This window comes from Lathyrus oleraceus, chromosome 5 (assembly GCF_024323335.1).
Source record: "Lathyrus oleraceus cultivar Zhongwan6 chromosome 5, CAAS_Psat_ZW6_1.0, whole genome shotgun sequence".
NCBI lineage: Eukaryota > Viridiplantae > Streptophyta > Magnoliopsida > Fabales > Fabaceae > Lathyrus > Lathyrus oleraceus.
The window spans coordinates 235,493,749-235,514,950 of NC_066583.1; the positions used below are offsets into that span (position 1 = coordinate 235,493,749).

Consider the following 21,202-nt stretch of genomic DNA (forward strand, 5'->3'; position numbering starts at 1 on the left):
GAATGGAATGCATGCCATGTAATGCCAATTTTGGAAACTAGAGGTTAAAACAAGAATGTTGCAAAAAGAGCCATCTCATTTGGACTTATGGTTTGCAAGTTATGCCCTTTTGAAGTTCCATGTTCATTTGACCAAGATTGATGCATATCTCCTCAACCACACATGAGAAATTCATGATCTTGGACATTTTGGAAATAGGAGAACAAGATCTACAACTTTCATGTTCAACAAAATTTCATTTGAAGCTTTCTTGATGATGTAATCTTGAGTTGAAAACCTTTCCATTTTTGGCAATTTTGAATTACAAGTCACTTTCTATTTTTGGAAAGTTTTCATCTGACTTTATTTTCTTCAATGTTGATGTTTGAAATGTCAAATGAGACTTGTTTGAACATAAATGAAGTATTTCTAACCACTTCCCACCTCCAAATCCAACAGTTGACTTTTGGTTGACTTTTTCAGTTGATAGATGACTTGGTCATGCACAGATGAATTTGAGCCTCAATCTCTTGATGAAATGGCTCCAAGATGAAACCCTAGCTTTCACAAGCTCATTAAAACCATATGATGATCCCCGTCTCCATTAAAACCTCATCTCCTTTGAGAAACCCTGATTGGCATAATGCAACTGATTAGGGTTGACCAGAGGTCAAAACCCTAATCCCAAGGAAGCTGGTCAGGAACAATGAACCTCTTGGTGATGATAAGACCATGATGATGGTGATGTACCACTTCAACCAAGATGATGATCAATCTCCTTAAAGAACCAAGAAACCCTAATTGAAGCACAAACCCTCAGATGGCTAGTGATCAATTCATGAGACCCTCAGGCTTGAATCTTTTAACCTCTCTATCTTCTGAGAAAGACCTAGGAGGATGACTTGCTTATTGTTTCCATATGATATGAAAAGATGTAATGCCTAATGTCCTACAAGATGAGATGCAGTATGCTAAGCTAGTCCCAAGAGAGGAGGGCAAATTTTGAGGTGTTACAATAAGATGCGTGAAGCCTCTTCACCTCCCTCTCGTAGGCTGCCTCCATATCGGCCTTCTCTTTGGCGAGTCGATCATACCTCCTCTTCCAGAACTTAGAAGACTGAGGAAGTAGAGAAGTCCATACATCATCAGGGTCATCAATAACCTAATGCTCAAGAAACTCAATCAACGCATCCTTCTCCTTAATCTGCTGAAGCAACTCTTCACGTTCACAGATCCAGGCACGTGAACGGTCTTCGTCTCTCAACTTCTCTACTCCTTGATTAGGGAGGGTCGAAGGCCTAGCCATAATCATAGGTGTAGGTCTCGGATACTCGTAAGGCATGAGATATTCAAACGCCCTCTTCCTAACACAAACAGTGTAAGGCTCCAAAGCGATGCAGTTCTTAGGACCCAAATCTTTCCTTCCTTTCCTATGAATCTTGCGCCAAGCGCGAACCATCCTAGCTTTCAAGCCTTGAGGATCTTTACCATCCTGAAAGAATACACCCTCTAACAGAATGTTATTGGGTTTATCCTTTAAGGGGAACCCAAGCTGCCGACGTGCCAAAACAGGATTGTAGTTAATACCACCACATGTACCAAGAAGAGGTACATTGGAGAATTCTCCACAAGAGTCAATAATCTGCACACCATCATACACACGGTTATACCAAGAGATATCATCATTAGTGAGAGACATGAGTCTCGTGGACCACTGTAGACATCCCTTATTCTCCTTGAAGGCGACCGTCTGCGGTAAGTGAGAAATAAACCACTTATACAACAGAGGCAAATAACACACAATAACGCCACCACCCTTTGCATTTCTCATATGCAAAGAGAAGTAGGTATCGCCCAACAGAGTCGGAACGGGATTAAGAGTAGAGAAAATCCTAATAGCGTTCACATCCACAAACTTGTCGATGTTGGGGAATAATACTAGCCCATAGATGAGAAGTACAAATATGGCCTCAAAGGCGTCCTCACTCATGGCCTTCCCATACATAGTAGCTTGAGCAGTGAGGAACTCAGAAGGGAGACCTTGAATTCCTCCTTTGGTAGTCATATGAGCACCAACCAGAGATTCATCTATGTGCAACATGTCTGCTATCTCTTGCGAAGTAGGAATACTCTCCAAGCCACTGAACGACACCTGATCCAGAATAGGTATACCCACAAGATAAGCATACTCCTCAAGGGTAGGCAAAAGCTGGAAATCCGGAAACGTGAAGCAACGGTACAAGGGATCATAAAACTGCACCAATACACTCATCAATCCTTCATCCACCTGAGTGGTCAGAAGAGGAAGAAGCTTCCCAAAACGAGCCTTGAAACCCAAGGGATCTAATACATAAGATGTCAAATTCCTTAACTCTTTCAAGTCTGGTTGTCTGAAACTGTACTTCTTTGTATTCCTTCTTTGTCTTTCCATGTCTGAAAATTTTGCAAATAAACCCCCTTAAGTTCCTTGAAAATTTTCTTATTTTTTGATGATATGGATGCAAATGGGTGCATGAATGCATGAATGCAACAATCACACTCAAGGATCAAGCAAAGCACACCAAACAAAGGTCATGGGATGGATCATGTTATCCTTAATATCAATCATCCATTTTGGTGGATTATGGTTTACACCTTATCAACACCCAAGTTCCATTGATATTAAGGATACCTGAACGGATCAACCATGAATCAAGGGTTTGTTGCAAGTCACAAACATGGAGTTTAGGTTAAGAACCACCCAAAGGGAGTGTACTAAGGCTTAAACCTACCAAACATGTTATACAAAAGGTTCCCATAGTCATCATCCCATCTTTTGGATATTATCGGAGAAACGACTACTCGTATTCCAAAAATATTCTCAAGAGAGACTCTTATGAGTATAGTATTGCGTAACAATCGTATCAAATCTTACACTTGAACGACTTTCGCACTACATCCTAAGAATAGGCCAAGATGGGCTTGGTAAACTAAGGTCCTTGGCTTCTAATGTCTATATTGGAAAGATTAATGTTTAACCACAACTTACTTGTGTGACATTATTGATCCCAACATGACCTCCACCAAGTGAATGGACTTGCAAGTCAACTTGCTAAGGAATAACTCCACACAAGTCAACAAGACTATGCCATTCTCCTATCCTAAGTGCACTCGAGTTCGGGTATAGAACTCATCTCACAAAGATCACCAAGAATACAAGGAATTAATATCAAGCAATTCAATCATTACATACAATACAGTAATCCCAAATTGCACAAAAATATGTCACAAAAAAAATATACAATACAATACAACAAATATGAAAAGTAGGCAAAACCCACTAGGATGATTCATTCCCAACAGAGTCGCCACTTTTCTGTAGCGGGGTATTTGTTACCATTAGACATATTGACTAAATCCAAGGTAAATCATACAAGTCGAGTCGCCACCACACTTCTATTTATCCAAAGGAATGGTTAGAAAGCGAACAAAAACCTAAAAGTTTTATCGAATAAAAAACTAGTAAAAATGTCAGAGATCTGGGTAAGGGGGTTGGTTATGCAATGGGAAGGTGTTAGGCACCCAAAGCATCCTAGGTACTCCTAGGGAGCCCTTTTCACATATGTTGCAAAGGTGGTTTTTTTTTTGTGAAAATTTATTTGTGCAAACATGATTGAAGGGATGAGAAAAGAATATACAAATTTATTTACATTTTGTGTTTGAATGGATGAACCCATTGCCTACGTACCATCTTAAAAAAAGATTAGGATCAAAACCTCGTAGTTCAGGGTAAAAAAATTCAAAAAAAGTTGGTGAATTGATTGATCCAAAAACCTTAAGGTCTTTTGTTATCAAAGGGAGAAAACTCAACCTAAAACCACAAATCCACCATGTGAGGATAGCTTTAACATGCTAGTGAGGGGTTAACCCTATAATAAGCATGGAAGACTCATTGTCCATCACTAAGGATAAAGGTGAGTATTATATCTACCTCAAGGATAACTCAAACCTAATAGCTAATGGTTATAAAAAAAGGTTTGATTAAGAAGGTGGCCATTGAAACCACAAAAAGTATTTGAATGGGTTATATTTACCAATTAAAAGTATTTACAAAAATATGGTTAAAGTGGATTAAAAGGTTCAATTCAAAATAAGTGTTATGAAAAATAAGTTTGAAAATCAAAAGCATAAGGCTTAGGTTTCTAATGTTGAAAACAAAAGTTATTGTTTGCACAAAAAGTTTTGGCTTGGGTTAGAATGGGGAGAAAAAAAAGAAGGGTTAAATTCCTAAACATACAAGAGATAAGGGAAAAGAAAATAAAACCACATTAGGAGTTCCTCTCTTGAGATCATATTGATGATCCAAGTAGCTCCCATCCTTTGGAATAAGCAGTCACAAACAAATATCTCAAGCCATTAAGCACATGTAATCGGAATAAACCTCCAGGTGGTATCCCACAAATAAAGTGGAACACCAGGCCATCTCTGCAAGAGTCATGTGAGCCCTCACAAAAAAAAACTCAACAAACAGGTTAGAGAAACAAGATAGGGTAATCAAGAGTTGCTCCCAAATCAAAATGTAACCACATGAATCATGCCATTAAAATTCACAAAAAAAGCTCACAAAAAGCAACCAAGGGTAGGAGGCCTAAACCTCCTGTCAAACACATGCATCAAAAGGGTATCAAATTCACCCATAATACCTCATATATTCTGAAAAATCAAATTGAAGGCATAAAGATGATGGATATAGGGCAAACCTGATTGGAGAGATCGAATGAAATTGAATTGCACCGTTGGGTTTGCAGAGCAATCTGAGGGTTTATACGAGAGGGAATTGGTTCTTTGCCGATGAGTTCCCTTCATCCTTTGGAGGTTGCTCTGAACTCTGTTAGCTTTTCTCTCACTTTCTTTTTCCTGCCAGGGTAATAGGAATGGAATGTCCTTTTGTTTCACTGAAACTCTGAATTTATAACCTGGTTTTTGTGGACCTGTGGGCTCAAATGAGAGAGGCCCAAGTCCAAAAAATTTTTTTTGTTATATTTTATTTATTTATTATTATTTTTTTCTTTTTTTTTCGTTTTTTTTATTTTTTTATTTTTTTATTTTTTATTTTTAGTAAACAAAAGTAAGAGAAACAATGATGTATAATTCAAGCATGCTTGGTGATCTCAAACCAATCACAAGGAGTCCCACCCAAAGGCAAAGGGAACCAAGATGCTCATGATCCTTGAGGCTATGCAAATGCAATGGTATGATGCCATGAGGGATCTTAGGGTCAAAATTGGGGTCTTACAGTTAAGAGTTGAAAAGATCTGACCAATGGGAAGCAATCCAACAGACAAGAATGTCATATAGAAACCCATTTTCCTTTGGACTTTAACCAAGAAACAAGTAACAAGCAATGAGTAATATCCATACATCATGAAGATTAAGGCATAAAATAAAGATAGCCACATTCAAGCAAGCAACTTCAATAGCTAGCAGCCTTAACTATCTTCCCATGTATTAGATGAAATATTCCTTGATCAACTCAGAACAAAGTATCAGATACAAGATCAAAATAACAATTAAGCACAAAGACAAAGTAGCAGATGAACTCAAGAAATTCCCAAGGCTTGTATTAAATGAAGGCACGGTTCAAAATAGCTCAGTCCTAAAATGTTGGAATTGGCCAAGTCCCTTTAGAACAGGGAATGTTGCCTAATCCTAAGTCCAAAAGTTCAGATCAGGTTCGACAATCCACCAGATGTTTTTTAGGATTTTTCTTGTTATCAGGTATTTTAAGGTCCTAAGACCACAAACAAAACCAAAACACACAAACAATATATATACAATCACAAGATATGACTCAAATGAGCAAAGTGAAAATGACATAATCATAAACAAGTTATTTGAAATGTAAATGGCAATGAATGATAAATGAATGAAATTTAAATTACATAATAGTAAATGACTTGAAAGTAAAGCAATATTGACAAGAGTTAGTCAAATGTTAGTCAAATTTTAGTCAAGTGTTAATGGTGATTTTTAATTGATCAAGTCAGTTTTTGGAGAACACTCAACAATTCATTCACAAGTATGAATCCTTAAACCAAGACATCTTCCATGAGAAGGGCTCCAACTTGGATAATTTAACAAGTATGCCACTAGCTCCCATGAAAGCAAAAAAGGTCAAGTCTCCACACAATGCCATGAAGAATGGGATACTTATAATCTCACTTACAAGAATGATATGCCTTGAGCGTCAAATTTAGCTCTATGTTAAGCAATCGTAATTGAACTTATGTAGAAGTCACAACTATCTGAGGTCGGGCAATAAAAATATAGGTGTTAATGCATGTTAGAGATTTGGTATGAAGAATCAAATTCCTAAAACATACCACACACAAAAAGAAAAGTCAAGAGTGAGTGACCTATCTTAGTCATACTTATATTAGTTCATCTGACACAAGGTCATTGATGAATCAATTAGACTTTACACATTAGACATTTCATTGGTCAAATGATGGAATAGGAAAGAATAAGGATGATGATGAAGAAGGAAGGTAAGATAGAAACATAAATTGATCATGGGAGAAATTTCAACAAATCAAAACGATCCATTCATTTTGGGAGATGAAATGTACATTTCATCAATCCCCTAAATCCAATGGTTTTGATCCAACAAAAGTCAAATCAACCTGACCAAGACCCAAACAGAAAGTCAAACATCAGAAGACCATAAAAATGGCTCAACATAATTTTCAAACATTTAATCAATTAAAAATCACATTAAAAATGAATTAAAATACATTTTAATTTGGTAAAAACCTAAATTCCCTTCAAAACACCAAATAAATGGCCAAGGTATGTATCCTAGGTCAAACAAGGTCAAAGGACCTTAGACAAAAAAATTCACTATTTTTGAAAAGTCAGGAGTATTTTTAAACAATTAAAAATATGCATAAAAACATTAAATTCATGAAAAATATCAAAATTAATCCAAAAAATAAGTTTAATTCAGAATATGGAAGAGAAAAATATTTAAAGATTTTTGGTGAAAGTCCCATATTTTTTGAATTAAAAATGAAATTTCTATGAATTAAGTAAAATAAATGGCTTAAATGAAAAATCAGAAAATAAAAAGAAATTCAAAAAAAACAAGGGCCATCATATCTCCCTCATTAATTGAGGTGCTGTAAGACCCCAATTTTGACCCTAAGATCCCTCATGCTATTCTCATCATATGCATTAGCATTGGGATCATACCTTGGCATCCTTCTTTTCCCTCATTCATTGGGTTTGCATTGGGAGAGATCACCAAGCACTATTTGATTGTATCATACTTGGTATTTTTATCATTTACTAACCAAAATACCTAAAATATGTCTTTGTATTTGTCTAACTCTTTTGTAGGTAGTGCACATGCTCACCTTTGACCTATGAAGCTCATATCTAAGGTTTAAGACCCTCATTGCAAGGAGCTCAATCAATAATTGATCTACTATGGTTCTAGGCATCATATATGGATCCCCATGAGCTTTACATGTTATTTTGATCAAGAATTCATCAAGAGTTTGGAATTGGTTTGCCTTGGAAACCCTAATTCATCTGGGTATCTTGTGTGACTTCTTCAACAAGCTTCTTTAACATTTGATCAAATATTTCAAGGGACACGTCAAATTTCATAATCTTATGCATATATGATCTCCTATGAGTCCTAAAAGTCAAGAGAATTGCAAGCTAGCAAGTTGGTTGATGGTGGTTGACCAGAGGAATTCATCTGATCAAAACTAGGGTTCCCTAGACCCTATATTCTACAATTTATGTCATATGAACAATTTTCCAAGAGAAACGTTACTCTAAATGACATTACAAACAACTTTCATGTTGAGGTATAGAGCTAGTTTTGCTTTTAAGGTCATTTTTAATGGTGAAAGATTATAGGTCATTTTGTCTAAACCCTAATTTGGAGGTCAACTTCCCAAGATCCTAAGTTGCTCATTTTTTATGAGATGAAATATTTCCAAGTGGAACAATTAAATTCAATATGTCTACTTCAACTTTTATGTTTGTAGGAAGAGCAAATTCAACTTTTATGTGCATGTGATATGAGGATACATTATAGGTCATTTTCTACCAATGCCATTGGACAAGTGATTTTCCTCAACTTCAAAAATGAATAACTCCTTCATATTAAATCCAAATGAGGTCAAATGTGTGGCCATTTTGAATTAATTTTAGATAGCTACAACTTTGATGTAGGAACGTTTCTCATTTGAAGCTCATATAAAAAGTTAGCCAAGGTGGAATAAGTGAACATATGGCTTGACACTTAGAATGTTTTTTGACATGTTTGATTTTCCCAACTTCCACCTCAAAATTCATCATCATCCAAGCTTCAAATGCAAAAATGTTCAACATGAAAGTTGTTCCTCTTGATATAACCTTTCCAAAAAGTACAATTTCATCCATTTTGGACAAGATTTGAATGGGCTGCACCTGGCTTGAACATGAGTGATCCTTGGGCACAAATTGAACTTGGAACTTCCACACACTATTGCGTAGCATTCTAACATGATCTCAACATTGCTTGTACTTAATTATGGATCAGAAGAAGTGATTTCATGGCTCTGTACACGCCCATGCACCCATGCAATGTACATTGCTATTTTTGGATTTCATTTCAAGTGTGAAAATATCAATCCATTTGGATATAAATAGAGTCATCCATGCTCAAAATTAAGGACCCTGCGTGCCAACTTTGATTCTAAACCTTCAAACCCTCTCATTTCAAAGGATAATCTTGATAATTTCCATTAGAAATTGAGTTTGAATCTCACTGTTTTGAGATTCAAATCTCCAAGGATTCTGAGCCTTATGTCCATTCACTTCTACTCTATCAAATGTCCTGAGAAAGATCAAGAGCAAGCAAGAGCAAGATCTATCGAGCACAGACCTACATTGAAGGTATTTTCCAGAAATTTTCATCTCTTCGATTCTCACTCAATTCTCCATAATTCTCTTGGATCTTTGGTTGTCTGAAGTCCTACCAATGTAGGCAACAAGATTGAGTTGCTTTGAGGTCAAATCCAAGCAACTAAGATCGTGCACCTTAAATTTCAACTCCTTGTATCTTCCAATATACTTGGAGTTAGGATAAATTGAGGCCATATTCGAGCTCAGAGGCATTTTTACTTTAAACTCATGTCCTTATTTTTAATTTTGGCGATGAGAGTGGATGAACCATTCCGGTGAAGCTCACCAGAGAAGGAGACCGGAGCTTTGGCTCTGGTGGTGAGTTGGCATCCATCAGAGCCACATGATCCATTTGTGTGTTCTAATCTCGCACATTGAAACTGATTACCACTTGTGTTATGCGTTGACTCATGACCATTGTGGAATGTGCGCTATCAGCCACTTGATCTGCCACCTCAATTAATGAGGGAGATCAAGTGGTCCACATTTTTTCTCATTTTATGATTTTCATTTTATTTAGTTTATTTTCATTAATTCATATTAATTTTAATATTGATCCAAAAAATATGAGAGTTTCACCAATTTTTTTAAAATAAATCCCTCTTTCATTTTCTGAAATAAAATTATTTTTTGGATCATTATTAATATTTTTCATGATTTAATTGATTTTGTGAATATTTTTAATTGTTTAAAAATACTTTTAAGTTTCCAAAATTATGAAATTTTTTCTCCAAGGTCCTTTGACCTTGTTTGACCAATGCTAAATCTCATGGCCATTTCTTTGGTGTTTTGATGAGGTTTTAGGAATTTGACCAACCATAATTTAATTTAATGCATATTTTAATTGATTTTAATTATTTAAATGCAAAATAAATTGTGTTGAGCTTTTGATATTGACTTGCTGAGTTGACTTGTGTTGTTGGGCCTTGGTCAAGGTTTATTTGACTTTGTTGAGTTAAAATCATTAGATTTAGGGGATTGATGAAATGCACATTTCATCTCCCAAAATGAATGAATGATTTTAATTTGGTAAAAGTCATCCTTTGACCAATTTGTGTTGATTCCAATTCCCTTCCCTCTTCATCTCAATCGCCTTCTCTATTCATTCATGTCATGGACCTATGGTATCTCTACATCCTAAGGCTAGTTGATTGTAAAATTAGCATGAGTATGGATGAGATTAGGTCCACCCTTTTGCATATTCTTTTTGTGTGTGGTATGTTTTAGGAGCATAGTTCATTATACTATGTCTCTAACATGCATTAACACCAAAATTTCTATTGTCCGACCTCAAATAGTTGTGACTTCTACATAGGTCCAATTACGATTGCTTAACATATCGCTAAATTTGTGACACAAAAGGCCTAACATTCTAGAAAGTGAGATTGTAAGTCTCCCCTCTTTCATGGTATTGTGTGGAAACTTGGCCTTTTTTCCTTCCTTTGGAAGATGTCTTGGTTCGAGGATCCATGCTTGTGAATAGTGGGTTGAGTGTTCTCCAAAGAATGATTTAAACAAAACCAAAGCAAAAGCAATACAAACTTCTAATCAACTAACAACTAACAAATAACTTCAAGCCATTTACTTTTATGCACTTTAATTTCAAATCTTATTTCATTTGCCATTATTCATACCATTCAATTAATTTCAAGCAATTTACTTTTATAATGTGTTTGTATATACTTGTTTGTGTTTGTGGTCTTTTGACCTTAATGTACATAATAAAAACAAAAACCCTAAAAGACATTTTGTGTGGACTGTAGGATTTGATCTGAGACATTCGACTTAGAATTAGGTGGCACTCCCTATGCAAAGGACTTGGCCAATGCCAATTTTCATGAAACCAAGTGCTTATGAAGTGAACTTTCATCTAATGCAAATATTGAAGATCCATTTGAGTTCACCTGCAACATGATCCCATTGAAGCTGTTATTTTGAACTTGTGTCTAATGCCTATCTTTAAAGTCATCTGATACATGGGAAATTATGAAGAAGATCATGGAGTTGCTAAGTTTGGATGTGGCTATCTTTATTTGATGCCTTGCTCTTCACCTTGCTATTTGTGTATTGATATTGCTTGGTTCTAAAGTCCAAGGGAAATTTAGGTTTCTATATGACATTCTTGTCTATTGGATTGCAGCCCATTGGTCAGATCTTTTCAACTCTTAACTTTTAAATTTTTGCTTAGGATTAGTCTCTTCATCTCCTCCCCACTTCTTTAATTTCAAATCTCTCCCTCCTTTTAAAATCTTCTTTGCTTGTGTTTTTCTAAACTTAAACCATATTGCAAATTAGAAACTTTGGCCTTATGCCATTGCATTTTCGAACTTCTTTTCTTAATCAAACTTGTAAATAAACTTAACTATACTTGACTTAAAATTTCAAAATCCAAAAAGGACTAACACTCATTCAAACCTTTTTAGGCCTCTTGTGCCTATTTTAAACTTAAATTTTTTGAAATTCTGGCATCAAATATGAGATGTCGAAGGCAATGTCACGACACTAATAACTGAACAACAAATGAAATATGAACAGGATAAAAACAAATAAATAATTGAAAAAGCGACACAAGCAATTGTTAACCCAGTTCGATGCAAGCACACCTACGCCTGGGGGCTACCAAGCCAGGAAGGAAATCCACTAAACAGAATTAGTTCAAAGACTCTCAGTAAACAACTTCAAGTTACACTCTTTTCACCTAACCTCTACCCGTGTGACTTCTATCTAAGAACTCTTAGATATGAGACCCTAATCACTCTCCCTCAATTACAACAGTGATACTAGAACAAATACCACAAAGAAAGAAGACACACTTCAAGGACACATACTTGATCTTGCTTAACAACTTCAATCAAGTAAACAAATACAGTCGTACTTCAAAGCTTAAAGTGGACATATTATAACCCAAAACTTAGTCCAATTCACACATCAACAAGATGAATGAATGGCTCACAAATCACAAACGTACATTAGGCTAAAACCCTAATACTCACTCACTTCAACGTTTTTATTTTCTTCTGTATATCACACAGGGTTTACATGGTCTTTAAATAGAAGCTTTCTGAATGGGCCTAGGCAACATGTAACCCTAATCCTATTTAACGCGTATTCCCTAGGAATTAGTAACAAATCATTCCTCTTTGGGAAACAGAATAATTTGGGTTTAAATAGAATTACTCCTTGAATGACGCATGTAATCTCCACATAAGCACACAAAGACTTGCATGAAAAGCGCAACACCAAAACACATAACATTCAGACTGAATGTTTTGTATACACATGTCTTAACATCGGGTCTGACATCTGGAATAAATCCTGCACAACCATATTAAACAACCTGCAGGAAGCTGATATCACATGTCAAGACAACACACGTGACATCTAGTGATAACAAGAAGTTTTACCAAAATTGATGCCAATACACATAACCAACAAACTCCCCCTTTGGAAAATTTTGGCTAAAACATACAACAGATCACATGTTCACAAGAAATCAATCAAAGTATCAGTTCGGCAGCAGAAGTAAACATACACACATTACTAGCAACAATAACAACTAGTAAACACATAAGCGCTTGTACTCATAACACACCATCTCCCCCTTCAGCTAGACCACCACAAGCAACAACCTGCTTCACACAGACAGAACACAGACAGAGAGTCCTCCCCCTGTGCCAAAACAAATACACACCAGAAAGTTCTCCCTCTTTGTATCAGACAAACATCATCTATAGTTATAGCTACTTCTCCCCCTTTTTAGCCAAAAGAGACCAAAGAGACAAAAGAAATGTCTATTTAGTCATTAACCGAAATATCAAAAGTTAAAGGGTTACAAAACCAAGTACATAACCAGTTGTAAGCAAGCTGAGAAACAAATCAACAAAGTACTACCAAAAACACGGAAATCCACCAAAACAGCAAAAAAACCATCAAATCAATAGGGACCAAAGTTAAAGGAGCTACTCAGTAGAGCTTGAGCTTGCAACTTCATCAGCACCAGAAACAGAATTGCCACTTGTCTCATCATTGTTTGTAGACCTCTCACTAGAGGTGTGGGCTTCAGCTTCTTTAGCATGTTCAACATTTTCACCTTCAGCCTGCTCCAAGCTTGCAATCAAGGCTTCCAACAATTATTTTCTAGCTGTTGCTACCCTTATCCCTTCACCCAGCTCTTTGCAAGTCTCCTTAAGCTCAACAATAGTTCCAACTTTTGGGGCTGGCCTTTTCATGGCAGATGTCATGACAATATCCTCGACATGACTTCCTTCAAACTGTTTATAGTGCATAGACAGAGCAGGTTTTCTTCTACTAGGTAAGTCATTAAAGCACAAAATACCAGGGTGTTGATTCAATATACTTCCATAGATCATAGAGGGAAAGGCAATTGGCAGCTTAACTGCATTAGTAGATGCATGCTTGATAATTTGTTCAAACATAAATCTACCATAGTCAAATTTCACTTTGGTTCCAACAACAAAAATAAACCTCCCAAGGGTATTAGCAATGGTGGAAATATGGTTGGTAGGGACCCAATTAGCAGCTCCTATTTTATGCAAGATAGCATACTTGACAGTCAACTTCCCAGCAGGAAGATGCTTTTTAACAAGCCTAACGTTCACCTGCCTAGCTGTGATCTCCCTACAGACCTGATTATCTGTAACTTCTAGTTCTCATGCACCCTCTATTTTTATGCCTAGAAAATTATTAATAACAGTAGGAGAGAATGTTATACACTTACCCCTCACAAACACCTTGCAAAACTCCTTGCTGTTCTTATCAGCAATATCCTCAAGAATGTTGACAATAAATTCCTTAACTAAGCCTTTATAGCAATGACAGAACCCAACCACAGTCTTCAACAGCCCAGCAACCTTTATCAGGTCCATGACCTCCTTGACATCAACAACATATTTTCCAACTCCCTTTCCACAACCACCCTTCTCTGAATTACAAATTTCCATTTCGTAGCTCCATCCTCAAGATGGAAGGAGATGTTATCCAAATGAACAATAGGGACTTTACCAGGAGACTTCCTAACAGTGGTTTTCTTCACAAGCGAGATGTCAGAGATATCTTCCTCAACATCCTCTTCACACTCATAATCATCTCTGACCTTCCTCTTCTTTACTTCAACCTTGCTCCAAGATTTGGAGGGACCAATACCAGCAGCCTTCTTAGCTTTTCTAGCTGACATAAGTTCAGCCACAGATCTTCCTTTGTGAGTCTTCATGCGTTTAGCCACACTTGGCTCTAGGTGATGAAGTAAGTTTTCCTCTTGACCATCAAAGCTACCATCCTCTAGATCAATCACAACATTTGCATCATCATGCTTCTCAGAGCGGGAAGCATTGGCAGTTTTAGATGCCACAGATTTTCCTTTTTCAGACACGGTTTTCCCTAGAGAGCACAACCCTTCAGCAACCAAGTCCTACTCAGAACTGGAGGAATCGTCATCCTTACCACTATGTTGTTCAACCTCAGGAGAGGGGTACATTTGAGAAAGGGGAGTAGAAACTCCCTTCACAGAGTGTCCTTTGTTAAGGATTCTAGTGACTAGGTCTCTTACAACACGATCAGTGTGGTGTATATCTTCCATAGAATTAGTGGCAGGAGTTGAACTAGAAGGAATACTAGAGGAGTTACCTTGATTGGAGCATGCAGAAGCTGAGGCATCAATGGGTTGGTTCAAATCAATGGCCTCGCAGGGAATAATAGAGAGAGGAACAACATCCAGAATCTCATCATCAGGAATGACCATGGGAGGAGCATTAACCTTTGGAGTAGACTTAGTATTTTTAGAAGCAGATGTATCATGATGTTGTGACAGTTTGGAGTTTTTCTGGAAAAAACGCGGTTGCCCTAACAGAGGTGTGTGAAGAAGGAGCAGGAAGATGGAAGAGTTGGAGTAGGTAGTGATGTTATGAGGGTAGCCTGTGAAGACGGAATATATGGTATTTCCAATACAAGGTGATGATTTACCATAATGGGGGCGCTTTATTTTAGCCACATAGACACTAATTTGATTACTTTTTCCACTCCATATTAATTACTACAAGTCTTCATAAATGTAAATCCCTAATTTTCCTCTCAGGACTTCAAACTGATTTGCATCCAAAGCCTTTGTAAAAATATCAGCTAATTGCATCTCAGTAGCAACATGCTCTAAGACTACAGTCTTATCCTCCACAAGTTCTCTAATAAAATGGTGATGTATATCAATATGTTTGGTCCTGATGTGCTGAATAGGATTCTTTGAGATGTTTATGGCACTCAGGTTGTCATAGTACAATGTCATGACATCTTGTGAGACACTGTATTCAGTCAGCATTTGTTTCATCCACACCAGTTGAGAACAACTACTTCCAGCTGCTATGTATTCAGCTTCAGCAGTAGACAGAGAAACACAATTTTCCTTCTTACTAAACCATGATATTAAATTGTTCCCCAAGAAGAAGCATCCTCTTGATGTGCTTTTCCTATCATCATCACTTCCAGCCCAATCAGCATCACAATATCCAGACAACACAAATTCAGATCCATTAGTGTATAGCATCCCATAGTCACAGGTGCCATTGACATATTTCAGTATCCTTTTCACTTGATTTATATGTCTCACCTTTGGTTCGACTTGATATCTAGCACATACACCTACAACAAAAGCAATGTCAGGTCTGCATGCTGTAAGATATAGCAGACTTCATATCATGCTTCTGTAGAGACTTTGATCCACACTTACACCATTTTCATCTTTAGACACTTTCAGATGAGTAGGAGCATGTGTCCTCTTGTGGCTTGCATTCTCCATGCCAAACTTCTTAACAATATTCTTGGCATATTTACTTTGAGATGGAAAGATAGAATCTTCCATCTGCTTGACTTGCAGGCAAAAAAAATGGGTTAGTTCTCCAACAAGGCTCATTTCAAATTCAGACTGCATTTGCTCAACAAAATGTTGAACCATTTTACTTGACATCCCACCAAACACAATATCATCCACATAGATCTGAGCAACCATGAGCTTTCCTCCTTCATCTTTGACAAATAAAGTCTTATCAATGCCTCCCTTTTTGTATCCATTGTCAATGAGAAACACTGTGAGTCTCTCATACCAAGATCTAGGAGCTTGTTTCAACTCATAAAGAGCTTTCCTCAACTTATACACATGCTTTGGAATATTTGGGTCTGTGAATCCCTTTGGTTGTTTAACATATACTTCCTCATTCAAGTAGCCATTTAAGAAAGCACTTTTCACATCCATTTGGAACAGTTTAAACTTCAGAATACATGCCGCTCCTAGCAATAATCTAATGGACTCCAGGCGAGCTACATGAGCAAATGTTTCATCAAAGTCAACTCCTTCAACTTGAGTGTATCCTTGTGCTACCAATCTTGCTTTATTTCTAGTAACCACACCTTTTTCATCAGATTTATTCTTGTAAACCCACTTTGTTCCAATAACATTTATTCCTTCAGGTCTTGGAACCAATTCCCATACTTCATTTCCATTGAATTGGCCTAACTCTTCCTGCATGGAATTGATCCAAAATTCATCAGTTAAGGCTTCTTTAACATTCTTAGGCTCAATCTTGGACACAAAACAGGCATGTGAGATCACTTCCCTTGATCTAGTGGTGACCCCTTTATTTGGGTCTCCTATAATGAGATCTTTAGGATGATCCTTCTGAATTCTGATAGAGGGTCCCTTATTTACTTGATCAGCTTCAAGTTCAGCTTGAGTGGACTCACTCTCACTAGTTTTGTCCAGGAGTTCAGCTGGGGCATCATTCAGAAATGTTTCAACATCGTCTGTGACATCAGTCTCTTGATCAACAACAACATTGATAGATTCCATCATAACTTTTGTTCTGGAATTAAAAACTCTAAAGGCTCTGCTATTTGTTGAGTAGCCCAGAAATATTCCTTCATCACTCTTGGGGTCCATTTTCCTTCTTTGTTCACGATCAGCCAGGATATAGCATTTACTACCAAACACATAGAAGTATTTGACAATAAGTCTTCTTCCCTTCCAGACTTCATATAAAGTCATTGAGGTCCCTTTTCTCAAGGTTACTCTGTTGTGAACATAACAGGCCGTGTTCATAGCTTCGGCCCAGAAGTGGTAAGGCAACTTCTTAGCATGAATCACACCTCTAGAAGATTCGTAGAGAGTTCTATTTTTCCTTTCCACCACACCATTTTGCTGAGGGGTAATGGGAGAAGAGAACTCATGACCAATCCCTTCGGATGAACAAAATTCAGCAAATTTACTGTTCTCAAATTCTTTCCCATGATCACTTCTGATTCTGATAACATGACTCCCTCTTTCTCTTTGAAGTCTTTGGCAGAGGTCTTTGAACACATCAAACACATCCGATTTTTCCCTTATAAAATTCACCCAGGTATATCTGGAGAAGTCGTCCACCACAATATAAGCATACCTTTTCCCACCAAGACTTTCCACCTGCACAGGTCCCATCAAGTCCATGTTGAGAAGTTCCAGCACTTTAGATGTGGTGTCATGTTTGATCTTCTGATGTGACATCTTTGTCTGCTTTCCAATCTGACATTCACCGTATACTCTTCCTTCTTCAATCTTTAATTTTGGGATTCCTTTGACAGCTTCAACAGATATGATCCTCTTCATTCCTTTAAGATGCAGATGACCCAGTTTTTGATGCCATAGTTTCACTTCTTCTTCTTTATCTAGAGAAAATATTGATGAATAGCTAGTTTCTTGAGGAATCAACATATAACAGTTGTCCTTAGATCTGACTCCTCTCATGATCACCTCATTTTTTGCATTAGTAATCAAGCATTCAGTTTTTGTGAAGTTCACGTTTAGACCTTGATCACATAGTTGACCGATGCTGATCAGTTTTGCAGTCAATCCTTTAACAAGAAGCACATTATCAATATTAGGAACTCTAGGGAAGTTCAACTTTTCAATCCCCTTGATTTCACCCTTTGCTCCATCACCAAAAGTTACATAGCTGGTGACATGAGATTGAAGGTCAACCAACAGGTTTTTGCTTCCAGTCATGTGTCTGGAGCATCCACTGTCAAAGTATCAATCTTCTTTGGTTGAGACTCTGAAGGAAGTGTGAGCTATCAAGTTAGTAGCACCAGACCTAGGAACCCACTGTTTTTTGTTAGCAGGGATGTGTTGTTTAGGTCTAGGTTGATGAGTAGGACTAGGATAACCATACAACCTAAAGTAGAATGGTTTTATGTGACCAAATTTCCCACAGTAATGACATCTTCATCTTTGGTGTTTTCCTTTATGTTGTCTTTCCTTGTGATGTTGAGACACCTGATGTGACATCTTTGGTTTGCTACCAGTGGAACTACAATCAGGAGAGGATTCATTGAACCCAAGGCCAGTCATGTCTCTTGCCATCTTTCCAGCCTGGAGAATTTTGTCTAAGGTGTCAGATCCACTATTTAGCGTTCTGACATACTTCGTCATCTCATCCAGTTTGCAATTCAGGAACACAACTTCGATCTTCAACTTAGAAATGGTTTCTAAGTGTTCTGTCTTCTCAGCTTCTAGTTGGGTTATCAGTTTCTTCTAATTCTCCACTTGTTGACACACTTCTTCACTTCTGAAATACAACTTCCTATAAGAAGTAGCTAATTCATCAAAGGTTAATTCATCATCACTGGAGTCTTCATCAGGATCCCATCTCCCAGTCAAGGCAGTCACAAGATTGGCATATTCTCCTTCTGTTTCACTTTCAGAATTATCATGAGACCAAGTAGCAGCAAGACTCTTCTTCTGTTTCTTGAGATAGGTCCCACATTCAGCTCTAATGTGACCATACCCTTCACACTCATGGGACTGAATTCCTTTGCCCTATTTGGGTTTTTCCTCATATTTTGTTCTTCTTCCAGCATCATTGGGCCTACTGATGTCAAATGAGTTGTTCTTGACATTAGAACTTGATCTCACATCCATCCTCTTCAGGATTTTGTTGAATTGTCTTCCAAGTCACGCTAAATCATTTTCCATACCTTCATCAGTATCCTGACTACTTTCTTTCTTTTTATCTTCAATTTTTGACACAAAGGCTATGCTTTTGACTTTCTTTTCAGATCCATCATTCATTCCCAACTCGAATGTTTGGAGGGATCCAATTAGCTCATCCACTCTCATCTTACAGATATCTTGATATTCTTTTATGGTTGTAACTTTCATGGCAAATCTCTTGGGAAGTGATCTGAGAATTTTCCTCACAAGCTTTTCATCTAACATCTTCTTACCCAGGGCTCCTGAGGCATTAGCAATCTCAAGGATATTCATATGTAAGTCATGAATACTTTCATCTTCTTTCATCCTTAAATTGTCAAACATAGTAGTAAGCAGTTGCAATCTAGACATCTTCACTCTAGAGGTACCTTCATGAGTGGTTTTGAGAATATTCCAAGCATCTTTAGCCACCTCACAATTGTTCACCAGTCTGAAGATGTTCTTATCAACCCAATTGAATATAGATTTCAATGCTATAGAGTTTCCAAGAGCTAGTTCATCCTCCTCCTTGGTCCATTCTTCCTCAGGTTTCTTATCAGTTGTAACTTCTCCATCCTTCGTAGTGAAGGGATGTTCCCAGCCTGTTAGAACAGCCTTCCAAGCCTTATTATCCAACGATTTCAAGAAGGCTACCATCTGAGGTTTCCAGTAGTCATAGTTAGATCCATCCAAAATTGGTGGTCTGTGTACAGATCCTCCGTCTCTATCCATAGTACAAGAAAGTAACGTCCCAATATCTCACCCAGAACCAGAGCAGGATGCCTGCTCTAGTACCAATTGAAATTCTAGTATCAGATATGAGATGTCAAAGGTAATGTCACGACACTAATATCTGAACAACAAATGAAATATGAACAGGATAAAAACAAATAAATAATTGAAAAAGCGACACAAGCAATTGTTAACCCAGTTCGGTGTAAACACACCTATGTCTGGGGGCTACCAAGCCAGGAAGGAAATCCACTAAACAAAATTAGTTCAAAGACTCTCAGTAAACAAATTCAAGTTACAGTCTTTTCACCTAATCTCTACCCGTGTGACTTCTATTTAAGAACTCTTAGATATGAGACCCTACTCACTCCCTCTTAATCACAGTAGTGATACTAGAACAAATACCACAAAGAAAGAAGACACACTTCAAGGACACATACTTGATCTTGCTTAACAGCTTCAATCAAGTAAACAAATACACTCATACTTCAAAGCTTAGAGTGGACAGATTATAACCCAAAACTTAGTCCAATTCACATATCAACAAGATGAATGAATGGCTCACAAATCACAAACGTACATTAGGCTAAAACCCTAATACTCACTCACTTCAACGTTTGTATTTTCTTCTGTATATCACACAGGGTTTACATGGTCTTTAAATAGAAGCTTTCTGAATTGGCCTGGGCAACATGTAACTCTAATCCTATTTAATGCGTATTCCCTAGGAGTTAGTAACAAATCATTCCTCTTTGGGAAACATAATATTTTGGCTTTAAATAGAATTAATCCTTGAATGAGGCATGCAATCTCCACATAAGCACACAAAGACTTGCATGAAAAGCACAACACCAAAACACAAAGCATTTAGACTGAATGTTTTGTATACACATGTCTTAACATCAGGTTTGACATCTGGAATAAATCCTGCACAATCATATTAAACAACCTGCAGGAAGCTGATATCACATGTCAAGACAACATGCGTGACATCTAGTGATAACACTAAGTTTTACCAAAATTGATTCCAATACACAAAACCAACAATTTTGTTAAAAGCAATGCACTCACTTTGAAATTGATACCACGAACTATGAGGTTTTGATCCCTCATTTTTATGTTGGTACGTAGGCACAAGTCCGAAGGTCTTGTCAAACACAAAAATATAATTAATTAATTATTTTCTCATCCCTCCACTTTATTTATTGCAAACATCATTTTGTACAAAAACACATATGCACACAAGAAAGGGCTCCCTAGTAGTACCTAGGACACTTTGGGTGCTAACATCTTCCCTCTGTGTAACCAACCCCTTACTTGTAATCTCGGGAATATTATTAGTTTTGATTTGAAAACTTCTTAACTTTGGGTTTTGTTCGTACTTTTCCCTTTTCCCTTGGAAACAATAAAAGCACGGTGGCGACTCTGGTTTTATTGACGTTAAGTTTATCCATAGCTTAATGGTCATGAATTTACCACTACAGGAAATTAAGTGGCGACTCTGTTGGGGAGTAGTCTCCAGTGGGTTTGGCCTACTTTTTTGTG

General features: G+C 37.2%; 1 protein-coding gene across 1 annotated transcript; it reads right to left on the bottom strand.

Moving 5' to 3' along the window:
- Positions 1-12,878: 12,878 nt before the first annotated feature.
- On the bottom strand, positions 12,879-14,677 carry LOC127079938 (uncharacterized). Its single transcript, XM_051020287.1, has 5 exons — positions 14,380-14,677; positions 14,083-14,316; positions 13,658-13,861; positions 13,405-13,546; positions 12,879-13,026 (listed from the first exon to the last, which is right to left on the bottom strand). Exons 1-5 carry the CDS (start codon positions 14,675-14,677, stop codon positions 12,879-12,881), a joined length of 1,026 nt encoding a protein of 341 aa, XP_050876244.1.
- Between the last annotated feature and the right edge of the window lie 6,525 nt (positions 14,678-21,202).